Source organism: Monodon monoceros, unplaced genomic scaffold, assembly GCF_005190385.1.
Source record: "Monodon monoceros isolate NGI ecotype Baffin Bay Population unplaced genomic scaffold, NGI_Narwhal_1 Super_Scaffold_3, whole genome shotgun sequence".
Lineage (NCBI taxonomy): Eukaryota > Metazoa > Chordata > Mammalia > Artiodactyla > Monodontidae > Monodon > Monodon monoceros.
The window spans coordinates 66,950,633-66,966,862 of NW_021703780.1; the positions used below are offsets into that span (position 1 = coordinate 66,950,633).

The 16,230-nt window shown below is 48.5% G+C and overlaps 1 protein-coding gene across 2 annotated transcripts in view; it reads right to left on the reverse strand.

The window, feature by feature from the left end:
• The window catches only part of LOC114907474 (store-operated calcium entry regulator STIMATE), a 54,735-nt gene that overhangs the window by 17,703 nt on the left and 20,802 nt on the right, over nucleotides 1–16,230 (reverse strand). For both annotated transcript variants that reach the window (XM_029243181.1, XM_029243180.1), the window contains exon 2: nucleotides 990–1,038. In XM_029243181.1, coding sequence (XP_029099014.1) covers nucleotides 990–1,038 — 49 coding nt within the window. The remainder of the gene's footprint in view (nucleotides 1–989; nucleotides 1,039–16,230) is intronic.

The following is a 16,230-nucleotide window of genomic DNA, read 5'->3' on the forward strand; positions in this document are numbered from 1 at the left end:
GGCTGGGCATTCAGAATTGGGCCGGGCCACTGACAGGGGTTGATAAAGGGGGCACACAGGCATGGGTCTCAGGGCTGGAACAGACCTTAGAGATTATCCAGACCAACCCTGCAACTGAGGCCTGAAAATCATTTCCTAAAATCACGGCAAAGTAGGAGCTGCCAAAGGGGATTGTGTGTAAAACCCAACTCCACATTCCCCCAGGCCCCCCACCTAAGCTAGATACCCAGACTTGAGAGAAACCGACTGGTGGAAAATAAAAACGAATTATCAACATTGAGAAATAATGCACTGAAGATCAATCAAGAATATGCTTATAATTTTATTAAGGGGTCTTTATCACAGAGATTTATCGGAAGTTTCTGCTGGAGGGAAAGTAGCTATTGTTAGGACAGGTGCAAGAAAGATGGATTCTTGAGGGCATTATGCTGTCCCGAGGAGCTGGCTGTCTCCTTCTAAGTGATTTATTTTTTTGGAGTTTTGTCTTTGGAAGCTATGTCTGAAGCTTTAACCACCATTTCTATGAAGGAAAAACTGTTGCCACAAGGTCATCCTGGGACTAAGAAAGACTAGTTTTGGGGAGAGGGGCATCTACATGGCACATTAGACTTATCTCCAAATTTAGATGATTTTTTTGCTTATGCATAGAGAGTCCAGAGATTTAACATAGTCCAACAACAGGCAGACATAACTAACAAAGCCTGCAGCACGGACTGATACATCTGTATCATCTTCCACCTCCTCAAACTAGACAGCAGAGTCATGACAGAATCGCCACCATCTGGCTGTCACTAGCCCTATAGTGGGCTCAACAGTTATCTGGAGAAACAGAAGTGCTTTCATATTGTACACAGCTCCTGATGATTAACTGGACTAACGGATTTCAACACTTTATGTTATGTATAATTGCTCACATTCCATGCCCCCCCCCAAAAAAACCCCAAATAGTCAAAAGCATTCTAGGAATGAGTTAATATTTAAATACGCACCATATCCTCCAAGGACGTCTTTCATGCTTTGGTTCTCTGAAGCGTTTGACTGAAAGAAAAGATAGATATTCAGTACCTTTCTACAGTGATAAGGAAGCGAAGTGCATTTAACAAGCTGGGGGTTCTCGGCACACTCAGTGTTTAAAACCACTGAGTCAGGGTACTTGCTCTTTAACATGGGATGATGTGCAAGAAGCCATGAAGGTCTCAGAGGCCCTGTTGCTACCGACCAGTGGACTCTTCCGAACTGGCTACTTAGGAAGAATGGCTCCTCACAGCATGTGGAAAATTGTATTTTCTTCTTTGTGACAAGGGTCTCTCAGACAGGGACAGGAAACCGCAAAGGGGAATGTAGCTACTTCTAAGTTCAGGATCCAACGACAAATCCATCCATCCGCCCACCCACCCAAACGTTCACAGACTGCCTGCTCCAAGCCAGGCGCTGTGGAGACAAAGGCAGAGGCAGCTGTAGGGGAGGGCAGACACGTACCCGCAAGGGTGGCGAGCGCTCGAGAACAGGTAAGTCTGAGGCAGAGTGAAGGCAGGAGCCCGCCTGCCTGCCTGGAGGAAAGGCACCAGTCAGGAAGGTGGCCAAGCCCAGTCCTGGGGACCGGGGACGAGGCTAGCAAACGGACCAGGGAGGGGAGAGAACAGCCGTTCTGGACAGAGCACACACCATGAGCTGACAGGCACAGGGACATGACGTGACAGAGTGTGTGTGGCATAATTTGATTTGGCTTTAATATAGCAGGTAACAAGGGAGACAGGTTGAGCAGCGTCCTGAGTGCCAGGCCAAGGAGTCTGGAATGAATCCTGCTGGGAAGGAAAAGCCAGGGAAGAGACCTAAGCAGAGGCAAAGACACGGTGGAAATGGCGGAAAAGCAGCTCTGAATTGTGTAGATGGTGGGTTTCTGGGGGTGGAGAGGACTGAGCAAGGATGCTGATTGTGTCCCAGCACCAGGCAGTGGCACTCCCAGCACAGGACAGTGGAGGCGGGACGCTCATTCAGCAACAGCCTGACCACGTCGAATGGCAAAGGGCTCCCCAGGCTGACAGCTTCACCTCAGGTGGGTCTGAGACATAACCGTTTACACTGAAGGAAACAAAAATGTTCTAAGTGTCTTGTCCTCCACTGAAGCCCTAGGCAGACTTATTTCCACAACGACTCTATCTACTAAAACAAACAATGCAAGTGCCACACGTGTGATGTTCTCCCACACAGAAGTACCGAGGAAGAAACAGACACGATGGTAGCAGGCAAGAACAGACTTCTGGCAGAGCCCCAAGCTGCAATGAGGATGCAGGAAGAGGAAGGCAGGGAGAGAGAAACGGGTGGCCAATCAGTAAGACCTACTTCTCTAAATAAATACAGGCAGCCCCTGGGTTGCAAAGCAAGGACTGTCTATGCACAGAAATGAAATGTCTGGTGTTTAGAGACATTTTGATAGAGAGACCAAAAAGCAGGTGTAATTGTGAGGAGGGGTCTCATCCTGTTGACACATGACAGATCCAAAACATCAACAAGGCCGAAGAGTCTTGAGGGAGGAGCTGAGGGAGGCCCAGAGGTTCTGCAAGCATCCTCTGGGCTGAGGGGCTGGGGGCTCAGGAAGGAGATGCGGAAGGGAGCTGGCCAGGACAAGCCATCTGGAGGGAAAGCCCACAGGCAGGGCCAGAGCGCCTCCTGCTCATGTGTTCTTCTCCTCAGGGGAGTCTGTCCCCATCAGCATAAAATAAAGGACATCAAAACATAACCCAAGAAGAATGTCCTCATTCTTAGGAGATACATGCTAAAGTACCAGAATGGGTACAATTTACTTTCAAGTGGTTTAGGGGGAAAATTATACATTATTTATGATAATTATATATAATAAATATATTATAAATGGTATAACTTACAATGTAATTATAAATAATTACACTATAATTATAAATAAATACAAAGTAATTACATAATATTTATAATTATATCAATATAATATACAATAAGTAAAGAGAAGCAAATATGGTGTTATGCGACAAATTGTATTCCTCCTCCCACCCCCCTAATTCACATGAAGAGGTCCTACCCCCAGGACCGCAGAATGTGATTACTTGCAGACAGGGTCTTAAAAGAGGTAATAAAAGTAAAACAAGGTCCATGGGTGGGCCCTAATCCACCATGGCTGGTGTCCTTATAAGAAAAGGAGATTAGGACACACACACAGACTGAGGGGTGACCATGTGAGGACACAGTGAGAAGACAGACACCTGCAAGCCAAGGAGAGAGGCCTCAGGAGAAACCAAACCTGCTGACACCTTGACCTGGGACTTGCAGACTCCAGAACTGTGAGGAAATAAATTTCCGTTGTTTAATACACCCATTCTATACTTTGTTATGGCAGCCGTAGCACACCAATACATGTGGCAACACAGTAACTGATAAACCTAGATGAAGGACATTTGTGTATTCATTAAATTTATTTAGACCTTTTTTTTAGGTCTAACATTTTTTGAAATAAAAAGCTGGGAAGAAAACACACTCTAGAAGAATGAACCAGTCCAAGCATTCATCTGGCAATACCGATCAAAACTGTTAATACCCACAGCCCTTAACCTGCAGTGCACTGCCAGGTACGTGTTGCACAGGTCTTACTGCAGCACATGCCAAGATGTATATAGGTCTTCACTGTCACAACAAAAACCCAGGAAGAAGCCATCAATGTGGGGTCGGGTATATACATCACGGTACGAGGCAACACCATGCAGTTACTAGAAACAAGGTAGATCTGCATGGACTAATATGGAAAGACTTCCAAATTATATTAACAAACTGCAGAATAATATGCCTACCATGATTCTGTTCAGACCCATTTTTAAAGAATATATATTTCTGCTGGTATTACGCAGGGGTTTTTTCCCTAGGATATGTAAGTGACTGTTAACAAAGGCTTCCTTTGATGAAAGGAATTATGGGTCAGGGGACCCATAGACTTTTTATATCATTCTGAATGGTTTAAACATTCTTCCATGTTCATATTCTTTTTATTTCAAAAAAAAAAAAGACAAGCCTGTGTCAGAGGCTTGTATTAATGCAGCAAAGTGGGACATGGGAGAAGTGATGTGACTCACAGCTGGGCTCTGGTTCAAGAAAGGGAGAGGAAGGGTGTGTGCAGGCTGTCCGTGTGCGGGAGCGCCCTACACAGGACTCAGAGTGGATTCAGATTCTTCTGAAGAGCAGACGTGTGTCTCCTGCCTTCTCCCTCTCCATGTCCTACCCCCTTTCCCTAGAATATATGAGTCTAAAATCTTTTTTTTTTTTTTTAATTAAAGGAAGAAGAAGCATTAAGAGAGCTACTCTAGATCTAATTTGGAAAAGAACAGAAGATCCCGTTCACCCAGCCATGTGTTATTGAGGGGCCTGCTGTGCTATGGGGCCAGTTCAGCAGGCGACGAAATAGACAAAACCCCCCACCTTCCTTACTTTCAAGGGGGGAGAGAGGAGTAAACACAGAGCATGCCATGCAGCAACAAGGGATAGGAAAGCAGGAAAGGAGTGAAGGGGCCTGTGAAGTGGGTTTGCAGGGACAGATGAGGAGGCCCGGAAGGTGAGCATCAGTCAGTGAGAATCACCCGTGTCTGCGGAATAGCCGTCAGGCAGAGGCCAGGGATAGGCGGGAGTACGGGACATGAAGTCAGGCCTCCCAGGCCTGTGGCCCAGGGAGCAAAGGCTCCCCTTTGCCTGCAGTGACGAGGGGGCAGCTGCAGGGCAGGACGCTGTGACCTACAGTCGAATAGGCTCACCCCTGCTGCTGTGCTGAGCAGCCTTCAGGGAGATCAGTATGAGAACCCACGGCGAGGCAGCGGTGGCTTAGCCAGCTAGCAGCAGGAGAGGACGACAGGAGGTGGGATCCTGGCTGTATCTTCAACACTAAGCCGACAGGACTTGCCGACAGGGTGGATGTGGGGGGTGTGTGAGAGGAAGAGAACAGTCCAGGACGACTCCAGAGCTGGGAACTTACACTGTTCCACTGCACCTCTGGTTCTGGTTTGGTGGTGGTGAAAGGTGGGAAACTGAGGGGACACAAGACTTCTCTGCAGGTAAGAGATGAGGAGCTGCCTCTGGGTCCCTGATGGACGACGAGCCAGGTAACTGTTCCCAAACAGGCCTGTTCCCCACGGGGCTGTGGCAGCTGCTCCCTCAGAAGCTCCAGAGAGTGATTCAGGTTCAGCCCTCGGACAACCGATCTTTTCTCAATTCCTGGTGCTTCCACAGGATGGAGAGAACTCAGACGGTGCAAGAGGGCAAAGCAAAGGGCAATCCATCCTTTCTAACGTATCCACCAACGTCCCCTGAGGCCGGAGGGCTAGTGGAGGGGAAGCAGGCACACCTCAAGGGTAGGTCAGGCCCCTGACACTCCGCGACACTGGAGCTGGAACCCAAGGTTGACGGAGCAGCGCCTAAGAGAGGCCCTCGTGAGACAAAGAAGGGGGTGTGTGGGGGTGTTGAGAGTGGGGGACAGACAAGGGGGCTGTTGGGGTGCGCAGCCCTCGGGGGGCTCCCAGCAAGCTGTCTGCCTTCATGCACACAAGTCCCAGAGACAGGTGTGGGGCCCCATCGCCAGAAAAGCAGTAGTGGCCAATAGCCAGAGAGACGCGCTGTGAGTCCTCTGCTACTATGTGATTTTATGTAAAAAGAAAAAAAGGAGGGGGGCCTCTATGATCTAGCAGGTTGACCTCAAAATTAAACAAGAGAAAACAGGTGGAAGCAGCTGACACAGAACACGTGCTCAGGAAAGCAAACCACACCCTGCAGGCCCTGTCCTGGACCGTCTTCCCTCTCCTCCCCTCTGTGTCCACTCTTCCCAGTCCTGGGGCCCAGCCACCCCATTCTGGTCCTGGTCTCTGAGAAGCATGTGACCTAGGGTCTGCCAGCCGCAACCTGACCTCTCCACACCAGCCTCCCTCTTGTGCCTGCAGGCAGCTCAGGGTTCTAGGAATCCCCCCAATGTTCTGAGTGTTCCTCTGTGGCTCCCTTCTACCTCCCAATGGCTCTCTCCTCCCTCCACAGGCTCTCCTTCCTCTGCTTGACCCTTGGGGAGAAGCCCCCCCTCTCAGGGTTTCTATGCCAAGGGTTCATCAGCCTCCTCCCCCAGCCCTGGCCACCAGTGACCCTCCAAGTGCAGCCTGGTCCCGCAGAGTCGTGTCTCCTGCCCACCCTGCCAGTCCTGCCTGGCTTCCCCGTTTCTGCATAGAATGGAAGTCTCCTCCCCTCTGGGGCCTCCATAGTCTCCTCCCCTGACTCTGTCAATCTCTCCCACCAACTCTGCAATTGAGGAGTCATCTAGATGTGTCCCTTTCCCTGTTTCTACCACTGAACTAGTCCAGGTCCTCATGACTGCTTTCCCATGCTAATGAGACTGCCTCTTCCCAGGCTTCCCAGTCGCCTTACCCACCCACCTGCCCACCCATTCCCCTCCCCATCCCACCCACAGCCAGCAGGTACTCTGTGCTGGGGATACTAAAACGCATAACACAAACACAGTCCCTGCCCTCAAGGAACTTTCAGTGTAATTACACTGCACATCATTTAACTTGCCTGAAACACAGCTCCCTTCTTTTCCAATCTTACTCATTTTTGAATTAAAATACATCTTTTGGAAGAGGTAAAGTGTATAAAATCCAGATAGTACATTCTTTTGGTTAGAACTTGTAGGGTACATCTTTTTCAATCTCCTTTCTTTCAACTTTATATTTAACGTGGGTCTACTGTAAGCGACATATAGCTGAGTTCCCCCCACTCCAAATGTGGCTGGCAACTGAAGGGTGGTCCTCAAAAAGGTATGTCCAAATCTTCATCCTCAATACCTGTGAATGTGACCTTACTTGGAAAAAGGGTCTTTGCAGATGTAATTGAGTTAAAGGTCTTGAGAAGAGATAATCCTCAATTAACGGGGGGTGTGGGGGGTCCCTAAATCGAATTACAAGTACCCTTATGAGAGAGAAGAGTGGAGAAGAAGAAGGCCTTGTGAAGACAGGAGCCTAGGAACCTCTGAAGCCACCAGAAGTAGAAGAGGCAAGGATTCTCCCCCCTAGAGCCAGTGGAGGGGGTATGGCCCCGCTGACACCTTGATTCTGGACTTCGGGCTTCCAGGACTGTAAGAGAATAAATTTGTTTTGTTAAGCTAAGAAGTTTGTGATTATTTGTTATGGCATCCCTAAAAAACTAATTAGGCAATTTTTTTTACTTTTACGTTTTCTTTTTGTTTTTGTTTTCTTGGCTGCACCCGGATTGCTTACGGGATCTCCCTGACCAGGGATTGAACCCCGGGCCCTCGGCAGTGAAAGCACAGAGCCCTAACCACTAGACCACCAGGGAATTCCCTTTACTTTTCCTTTTCTTTTTAAATTAATTTAATTTAATTTATCTATTTTTGGCTGTGTTGGGTCTTGGTTGCTGTGCAAGAGCTTTCTGCAGTTGTGATGAGCGGGGGCTACTCTTCGTTGCGGTGCACAGGCTTCTCATTGTGATGGCTTCTCTTGTTGCAGAGCACGGGCTCTAGGCACCTGGGCTTCAGTAGTTGCGGCACGTAGGCTCAGTAGTTGTGGCACGCGGGCTGTAGAGTGCAGGCTCAGTAGTTGTGGCACACGGGCCTAGTCGCTCCGCAGCATGTGGGATCTTCCCGGACTGGGGCACGAACCTGTGTCCCCTGCATCGGCAGGTGGACTCTCAACCACTGCGCCACCAGGGAAGCCCTTAATGAAACTTTTTGCTTTGACAGTGTGATCACTGAAAGGCAGCCTCAGCATGGCTGTAGAGTGCACTCATCAAGGCACGTGGGTGCCCAGGAAGCAGCTCAAGTGAGGTTGGCAAGACTCCCACCTGCCCTCCTCTCTACCCACCTGCTCTGGGCCTCAGCTCACACCCTCCCCTGAGGGTACCAGGGCATAGTGCTCACTCTTCCAGAAATTTTGTGTTTTTGGTGCCACACAACAGGAAGGCAGTATGGGTGATCAGATTCTACCTGTTTCACACCGGCAACCTCGTCACTTGGTTTTGCACACACCTCTCTGAGTCAGCACCTAGAGGGCAGGTACCTGGCAATCCACTTCCCTGTCCTCCTCGGAGCCTCGCCAGTTGATGCCCCAGGGACTTGCTGAGTGGAGGAAGAGAGATGGGATTTCATACAGGGGTGTTTCCTTTTATATCACAAGGAAGAAGACCTAAGAGGTGGCATTGCAAGTCAAATCACAGGAATTGGAAGGGAAATAATTTCCTCAAAGCAGCTGCAGTCCTACTTAGAAACCGAGTCATAAAAAGCACAACTGTTTAGAAATTAAACCACACAATTTAAGAGAGCCATGTCCGTGCCGGGCGCACCCTGAGAGAATTAGAGTTAGACGCATGTAAGGGGCAGTAAGAGGCTCCTGACTGTCTGGTGAAGAGAAAGTAGGGCTCAAATGAATGACAATGGGGTAAACTGGGCTTCAGAAGATGTGATTACCAGGAGGTAGCAGTCCCTTGAGCCCCTCTTTATCTGACAGCACTTCCCAAACCAGCATGATGAGGGTGTAAAATCACCCCTGCTGCGGATACAGTACAGGAAGAGGCTTGTGAACCCGGTAGGCTTCTTGGCAGAGCTTCTCTTTGCCGTGAAAATCCACCAAGGCAATTCAATTACAATATAAAACATGTGGGACATTCACATTCTTACTACTAAAGTGTAATCTTGAAGCTAGAAGGTGATCACAGACCACACAGCAGACACTTTAGCATCTGGCATTTCACAAAGTGATACAACAGAAGACACCCTGGATGGTGCACGTCACAGGCTACGGAAATGAGTCACAGGCTCTTCACCAGTCCCTGTGTGAGATCTCGGGCCTCGGGATGTGAGCAGGTTTCCACCCCCTGGGGTGGGGGAGCTCCAGAGACTATGAGCTCATGCTTTCTTGTTCATCCCTGGGGTCAAACCCTCTCCTTCCAATGACCTGCAGCCAGAAAAAACCCCAGAGTTTTAGAGCCTTCTGCCCAGTGACAGGCTGCTGACCAGGACGACACTCTGATGGCCTCATTTCTCAAGCTGTACCACGGTTCAGTGGCTCACCCAACAGAGGCTTCCTGTCGAGGGTAACAGACTGTTTACCAGGGCAAATGGCAAGCAGCCCCCACCCGTGCCAGCTGGGGATCAGTTCATAAACTAGGCAGTTTGGAATCTGAGTCAGAGCCAGAAGGGTCCTTGAGGGGCCAACCTCCTCGGTGTAAAGGGTGAGGAAAGTGGGAGGGAAGAGCTGATTTGTCCAGGAGCTCCAGGTACTTAGTAGTGGAGCTGGGGTGAAATCCGAGCCACCTGAGACAGGCCTCTTTCTGTAACTGGTACTGGCTGGGCCAGTGACCTCAAACCACAGCTTGCTGGCTCTGTGTTCCCAGGACCCCAATCCCAAAGGACAGAAACTCCTGGGGGTGAGTAAATCCACCCTCCCCGATGGAAGCAGCAATCTAAGAAGAACCCAGAAATGTTTCTGCACTTTCCCTAAATTATAAATGATCATACCAATATCCAAGCCTCCTTAATGCTCCCTAGTGGTGTGAAAACCCCAGAGGTACTCAGTGTCTTCAGAGCAGGGAGAAAGCTCCAGGAAGACACTGAGGTAGCCTGCTGGTTGCCCCCCAAACCCACCGACCCCTCTCTTTCTCACTGAGGAAGCCCCTTTGGTAGCTTGCAGACTGTGTCCTCAGCCTCCCCTGCAGCTGGGTGCGGCTGTGTGACCAAGTTCTAGCCTAGGACAACTGTACACCCAGACTGGGCTGCTTTTCAAGAAGTGAAGAGCCACGTGATTCTTATGACAAGGGACTAAAGGCAGTCCAGCTGGGGGTAGTTTGAAATCTAGTCCCTGCTTTATCAAAAGTTTTATTATTTTAAGCCAGTCACTTAACTCTTCCGGGTCTAAGTGTCCTCAGCTGTCTACGTCATAGGGTCAATGTTGGGACAAAAGCAGCTGTAGCAGGTGAGTGGTGTGACTGCCTCACCACCACCCTTCGTCAGGCATTCAATCCAGGATTTTACATCATTACTTCTCATCTTCACAGCAACCGTGAAAGGTATCATCCTTGTTTTACACATAAGGTCAGAGGATCTGCACAAGGCCAAAAGTGGTACAACCAACATGTGCATCTACATCTACCTGATTCCAGCACCCACATCCTCCCCCCACCCCACCCCCACCAGCCAACCTGAGGAAGCCTAATCCAAGACAACGCTGGTTCTTGTAGGGCTGGACCGCAAGGGCAGAGAGAGCCCAGGAGGCTCCCTGAGGTCAGGGCCCACCTCCTCCCCGCAACATGTCCTCACGACTCTGGTTCTCTTCCCTTAAACACCTCCACACAGCAGCTGGAGTGAGCTGAGATGCCACGCCTTGCTTAGAAGCTTCCAGAGACTACCCCACCTCCCATCCCTCAGGGAACACAAGTTTGACTTTTCAAGTTGGCAAACAAGGTACCCGTAGCCTGGCATCTCCCAACTTAGTTGTCACTCACATTGTCCCTTTGGCTTGGGAGGGCCTCCACATTTCTTCTCCTGGAAAACTGTTAGATTAAGTTCAGACAACTCTAAGACATGCCTCCTTTGCAACGGGGCTAAGCCTCCTGCCTCCCTCTGGCTCCTCAAGGTCTCCTATGCACACCCCTGGATTAACACTTCACGTGCAAAACTAAGGATCTGTCTCTCCCGCCAGACAATTAGTTAAGGAGGCACACACCTCCTCAACTTATTTGTGTTTACACCCTCCGCACCCAGCTCAGCACCTTTTAGAAGGAAGCAGGCACTGACCGAACAAATGGAGCAGAGCACACTGGGCTTCGCCACAGGCCAGAGGAGGTGACACCTTAGCACTCAGTGTGCGAAGCTCTGGGCTCAAAACCTCACGTCAGCAACTTACGTGGGGCCAGGGAACGTTGTTAACCTTTCTGGGCCTCTATCTGCTTCTCTATAAAGTGGAAGAAATTACAGCACCCGTCTCACCGCAGCATTAGCAAAACAATATATTCATAGAGTATTTAAAACTGTGCTTTATACTTAGCAAGTACTGTGCACATCACAGCAAGGAGTAGAGGTGCTACTGTTAGAGGAACAGTGCATCCTCAGGTGCAAAGCCCAGCTGCAGACAGCAAGAAAGCACTCATCTGATTATAATTTGTGGATCCAGAGCCTCCCTAAAATCTTTTTTCTTATAGATTATAAATCATTGTGGTAAGTTTGGAAACCAGAGAAAGTGAAATTATCTAAAATGTCACCATCTGAATACAACCAAGATCATTAGTTGTTATATCACTGTACTTCTGGTTCCAAATCTCCTTCTGGCCTGCACTTCCCATGTGGGACCAGAACGAAGCTATAGCAGGCTGTGCTCTCTGTTCCCTGGTCCGTCAGCCTCCATCAGCCCCAAGGGTTGGCCACTGGAAGAACTCTCCAGATGCTGGTGCTCTGAAAGGTGAGCACTGAAGAGTGGTGACAGGGACACCCTGGGCAGAGCGGCAGGGCACAGCTCAGGCTGGCACGGCTGGGCCTCCCGCCTCACCACAGCAGGCAGCGAACACGGGACATGCTCAGGCAACACCGAGGGACTGACAGGACAGAGGGCTCAAGACCAACTAGGAAGGCTCAGAAGGTCACTGGGGAAAAGCGCTGATTCTTGTCAAGACACCTCACGCTGCTCTTAGCTGAAGATGGGAGATGCACCATGAAATCAACTCGGGGCCGCTGCAGAATTTCTTCTACAATCAGAGTGAGTAAAAAATTTGAACCGACACGTCACCGATTCAAGAAACCATGGAATGAGACCCTGTCATCACACTCCGATCCAGGGGGAAGAGCAGGTTGGTGCTGCTGTCCCACAAGCTGGCTGAGCAGGTGCCTGCAGTGGGGGTTGCGGGGGGGGACTGGGGTCAGAGTTCAGCTGAGGGTGTCCCTCCACTCCACTTAAAACTCCCATGGCCACAAATCTGTCAAAAGGCAAACTTTATACTTCAGAGCTGTGCACTTTATGTAAATGACACCTCCATAAACATTTTAAAAACAAACACAAAGCCCTCCCATGCCTGTCTACAGCAGTTAGAATAAAACGCAGGCTCCTTCTCAGGGCCAAGGTATCGCGTCACTTTGGGTTCTCTCTGCTTCTCTGACTTCATCCCCTCATCCCCTCTGGCCTTCTCTCTATGCACCACACTCACCTGGCTCCATCCTGCCGCAGCTGCACTTTCTGTCTGGGACACTCTTCTCCCAGTTTGCCCAGTGGCGGGCCCCTCTTCTCACTCTTGTTCCAGTTTCCGGGACACCTCCTTGGAAGCCTCTCCCAACCACCTCAGCTCCAGGTGTGCGCGTCCTGCCTTGCCCCCATCCCTCAATCTCACTTCCCTATCTCGTTTTCTTCACAGCACTAATGCCTCTCACCTCAGAAATTCTTTTGTGTTTTCCTGAGCACTGTCTTTTTTCTCCCCATTAGAAAGGAAGCTCTGTAAGACCAGGAACTTCTGCTCTGCTTACCCCACATTCCTAGCAGCTAGAGGGTGCCTGGCTCTTAAGAGGGTGCTACACAATATTTGTTGAACAAAGGAATTCCTTCAGTCTGTCACTTAAGACATAGTTATTGAGTACCGTCCAGGTATCTATTTTTAATTCAATAAGTTCCATGAATTTGCACAGTGAGTTCTCCCAGAAGTTTGGTTTGCAAACCATTAGTCCTGCAACAGGACTAAAATTACTTAGCTTTCTCTTTGGCGCCAAAGTAATCTGCCAGCAAGACTGCCAGAGGACACTACCCCAGACCTTTCCTCCTCCTAACTAACCACAAGGCAGGGTGAACCGTCCTGTCAAGGCCTCCCTCCCCATATCTGGCCTTAGATGCAAGAACCGGACACTCTGTAATCAGTTTAAGTGCTCATGAATATTTTCTGTAAGGACTCTTTCTGGACAGATGAAGCCGAGGTTCTAAGTCAGCCAGCTTTAATCCTTCCATGCATGGGTGGGCCAAAGGCTGAGAGAGAAGCGAGAGAAAAAGCTAAACTGTCTGGCAAATAAATATGCTTAGCCTTCTAAACACGGGGCCTCCTTAGAAGCACAGCTTCCCTGGGAGCAGGGTGGCGGTGCCATTTGCTACAGCTGATGACCTCAGCAAGGGTGGGAGTGTTCCATGGGGAACTCTTGGATGGAAAGAAATGATGGCTGATAAGCACACAAGAAGATACGCAACCTCAATAAGGTCAATTTTTAAAATGCAAATTAATAATTATTCTTGCCCAGATTAGCAAAGATTAAAACATTTGGTGAAGATATTAGGAAACAGGCACTCTTTAACTGCAGGTAGAAAAGTAAATGGTACAACCACTAGGGAAATGTGTGGAAGTGGATCTGTGATCCTGGTCCCCAGGATCATTAAATTGACGTCAGGATGGTCACAGTGAATGGAGCCTCCTGGGACCAGGGATGCTGTAGGCAGAGATGTTAGAGATGCTGCTGGAGGTGGATGAAGAGGCCTCCAGGATGCAGTGTGACTTTCAGAAGCAGGAGGAGCTACAGACCTATAAATATTCCTAATGAAGGCTTGATGGGTAGTGTAAATTCTCCTTGAACACTGACGGAAGCCGCAAGGATTCAGGAATGGGCCGTCCTAGAAGGACTCTGCCCTGAGAACCAGTGTCCCTGGGCAACTGGGGACCCTCTAGGCCTAGGGAACTCACAGAGATTTGCTGCATCTGCTCTTGCTGCGTCACCACCACACTGCTAACTGGATTCCTTGGCCAAATACATTTATGAACTTCATTTGGTCTCCTAGTGGACGGAGACATGCATGGTTTTCTCCCCATCAATCCACAGATCACTTAAAAAGTTGCAGCAGATATTCTGGTAATGTCTGTTTTGATTTTAAATATTTACACACTGCGGCCCAGAAAATCCACTTCTAGCATTTTCTTTTATTGTTACACTCACACAAATACCCAAAAGTCTGTGTAAGAGTGTATTGCAGCTTTGTGTGTAAGAGTGGAAGACTTAAAAACCACCTAAGTGTCTATCAATAAGGGAGGGGTTAAATGTAAGTTATCACGCAGTGGAATTCAACTGTTAAAAAGTGAGGTAGAAATGGTACACTTGCAGTGGCTGAATTTTATGCTATATAAATTACACCTCAGTAAAGTTTTCTAAAAAGTGAGGTAAATCTATCTGCACTGACATGGAAAAATGCCATGTCACCGAAAAAAAAAAAGCACTCACTACCTGGCTCGCTCATGGAAAAAAGCAAGTCACCAAAACAGTAATGTGTCATTTTAGCCTATTTTTATTTTAAAATGATATATACATGCAGAAATTTGAAGGCACACACAATAAACTGTTAACCATGGGTAGCTCTCTAGAGCATGGAATTATAAGGAACTTCTGCTTTTTATGCTATGTATTTCCATAATGTTTTCTTTAGTTGTTTACAAAGAGCATGTATTACTTTGTGGTAGGAAAAAAAAAAGGGCTAAAAACAATTAACTGAGAAAAAAGCTTCTGTTGCCAAAAACAATAATTTAAAAATGACAATAATACAATTTTGCACATTAGGTTAATTTATAGCCTTCCTCAAACCTAACTCCTTCATAAAATTTCTTTCTGCCAGAAAAGCTTCCAGCAGGCAGGACTCACTAGAGATAGGAAATATGTCACTTCAGCCCATTTAGTCCACGTCAAGCAGGGGCAAGGATCATTACTGCGCCATTTGTCATCCCTGATGGACAAGATGTGCCACCATGCTCCTGTCAGTCAGGTCAGGGGCTCCCCTCACACGTGAGGCTCACAGGCACAGGTTCAAATAAAATGTTTATCGTATATGTTTATATTTTACAGGATTCCCCAGATTCCCTGCCTTTTCAAAATTAACCAACCAATAATCAATCCTGATTGTGCTGGGTAAGAGGCCTCTGACTACAAAATTTCTTTACACAGCCCTTCACTGCAACCTCAAGGCTAATCAAACAGAAAAACAAGTGGCCCCAGAGTCTGTTTCTCAGAGCTAACACCTGCAGCCTGGGCCCAGTGCCACCATGGAAGATGATCGTCGGCTCAGGCAGTGCAGAAGCTTGTCTCACTGCTGCTTCCGACAGGCAGAGGAAACACCCACTCGCCCCATTGCTCAGTGATGAGCTGCAGACTACAGGGTGGGTTTTCATCCTTGTAACCCAAGGCTCTGAAATGATTCCAGCTGCTTAGGGTGGTCCAGACTCAGCAGAGAACAGAACATATACAATGGGTATAGGGACGTCGCGTTCACACCTTGAGCCTGGAAGGAGAGGGTGGAGGTCCAGCTGTACATTCACCCACCAAGAGTTAAACAGAAGCTGAGGGCTGGACACAACGCTGCCACTCACTACCTGGCTCACTCAGCTCCAAGAATCTTACTAGGAGGAAAACCCCAGTGTACTGTTTCATTCATAAAGATGACTCCACTTGCCCTCTGACCTTCTGCAGGTCATATACTCTCAATGCCACTCCCTGGCAGTGGTGAAGGGGTCCCCCGGCCCCTCATCTCCCTCATCCAGTAGCCCTTGTGAACACTTTGGAAGCTGTGTGAGGGCAACTGGCCGAGGACAGGTTCACACCCAACAGGGTCTCTAACCAAACCCTGCCTCACCTTCGAAGAAAAACAACCTTGTCTCCTACCTAAACCCAACATGCATGGCTAATTCACCTGAGTTTCTAGGAGGGTTTCTGAGAAAGCCTCATCATGTACGGTATCGTCGTCATCATCAGAACACTGAAGTCTCGAGCTATGCCAACTCAATCACTCCTCACATCCACCCTGGGAGGATAGTATCATCCCAAGTTCTAGATGAAGAAACTGAATCTCAGTGCAGTTAAGGAACTTGCTGAAGTCTCACAGGTGGCAAGTGGTAGTCAGGACCAGAACCCAGGCCACTGCTGACCCTCACTCCCCACAAAACAAGTCTCAGCATCAGGACCGCCTGGGCTTGGCCCCTCGGTATAAACTGCAAAGTTTCTGAAATGCAAACCTCTATGTGCAATCCAGACAGCATTAACAAAAGTCAAGAACAGCCTCCCAAAGAGAATTCACTCAGAAAATTTAAGTATAGATAGAAAAATAGTTCAAAAACTTTGTTCTGTACTGACGGTAGCTATAGCATATATATCCACAATACATGCATCATCCAAAATTTCAAGGCTTGCAGTTAAAAAGTCAATTCAAGTCTTAATGCAGGTGGAAACTGAAA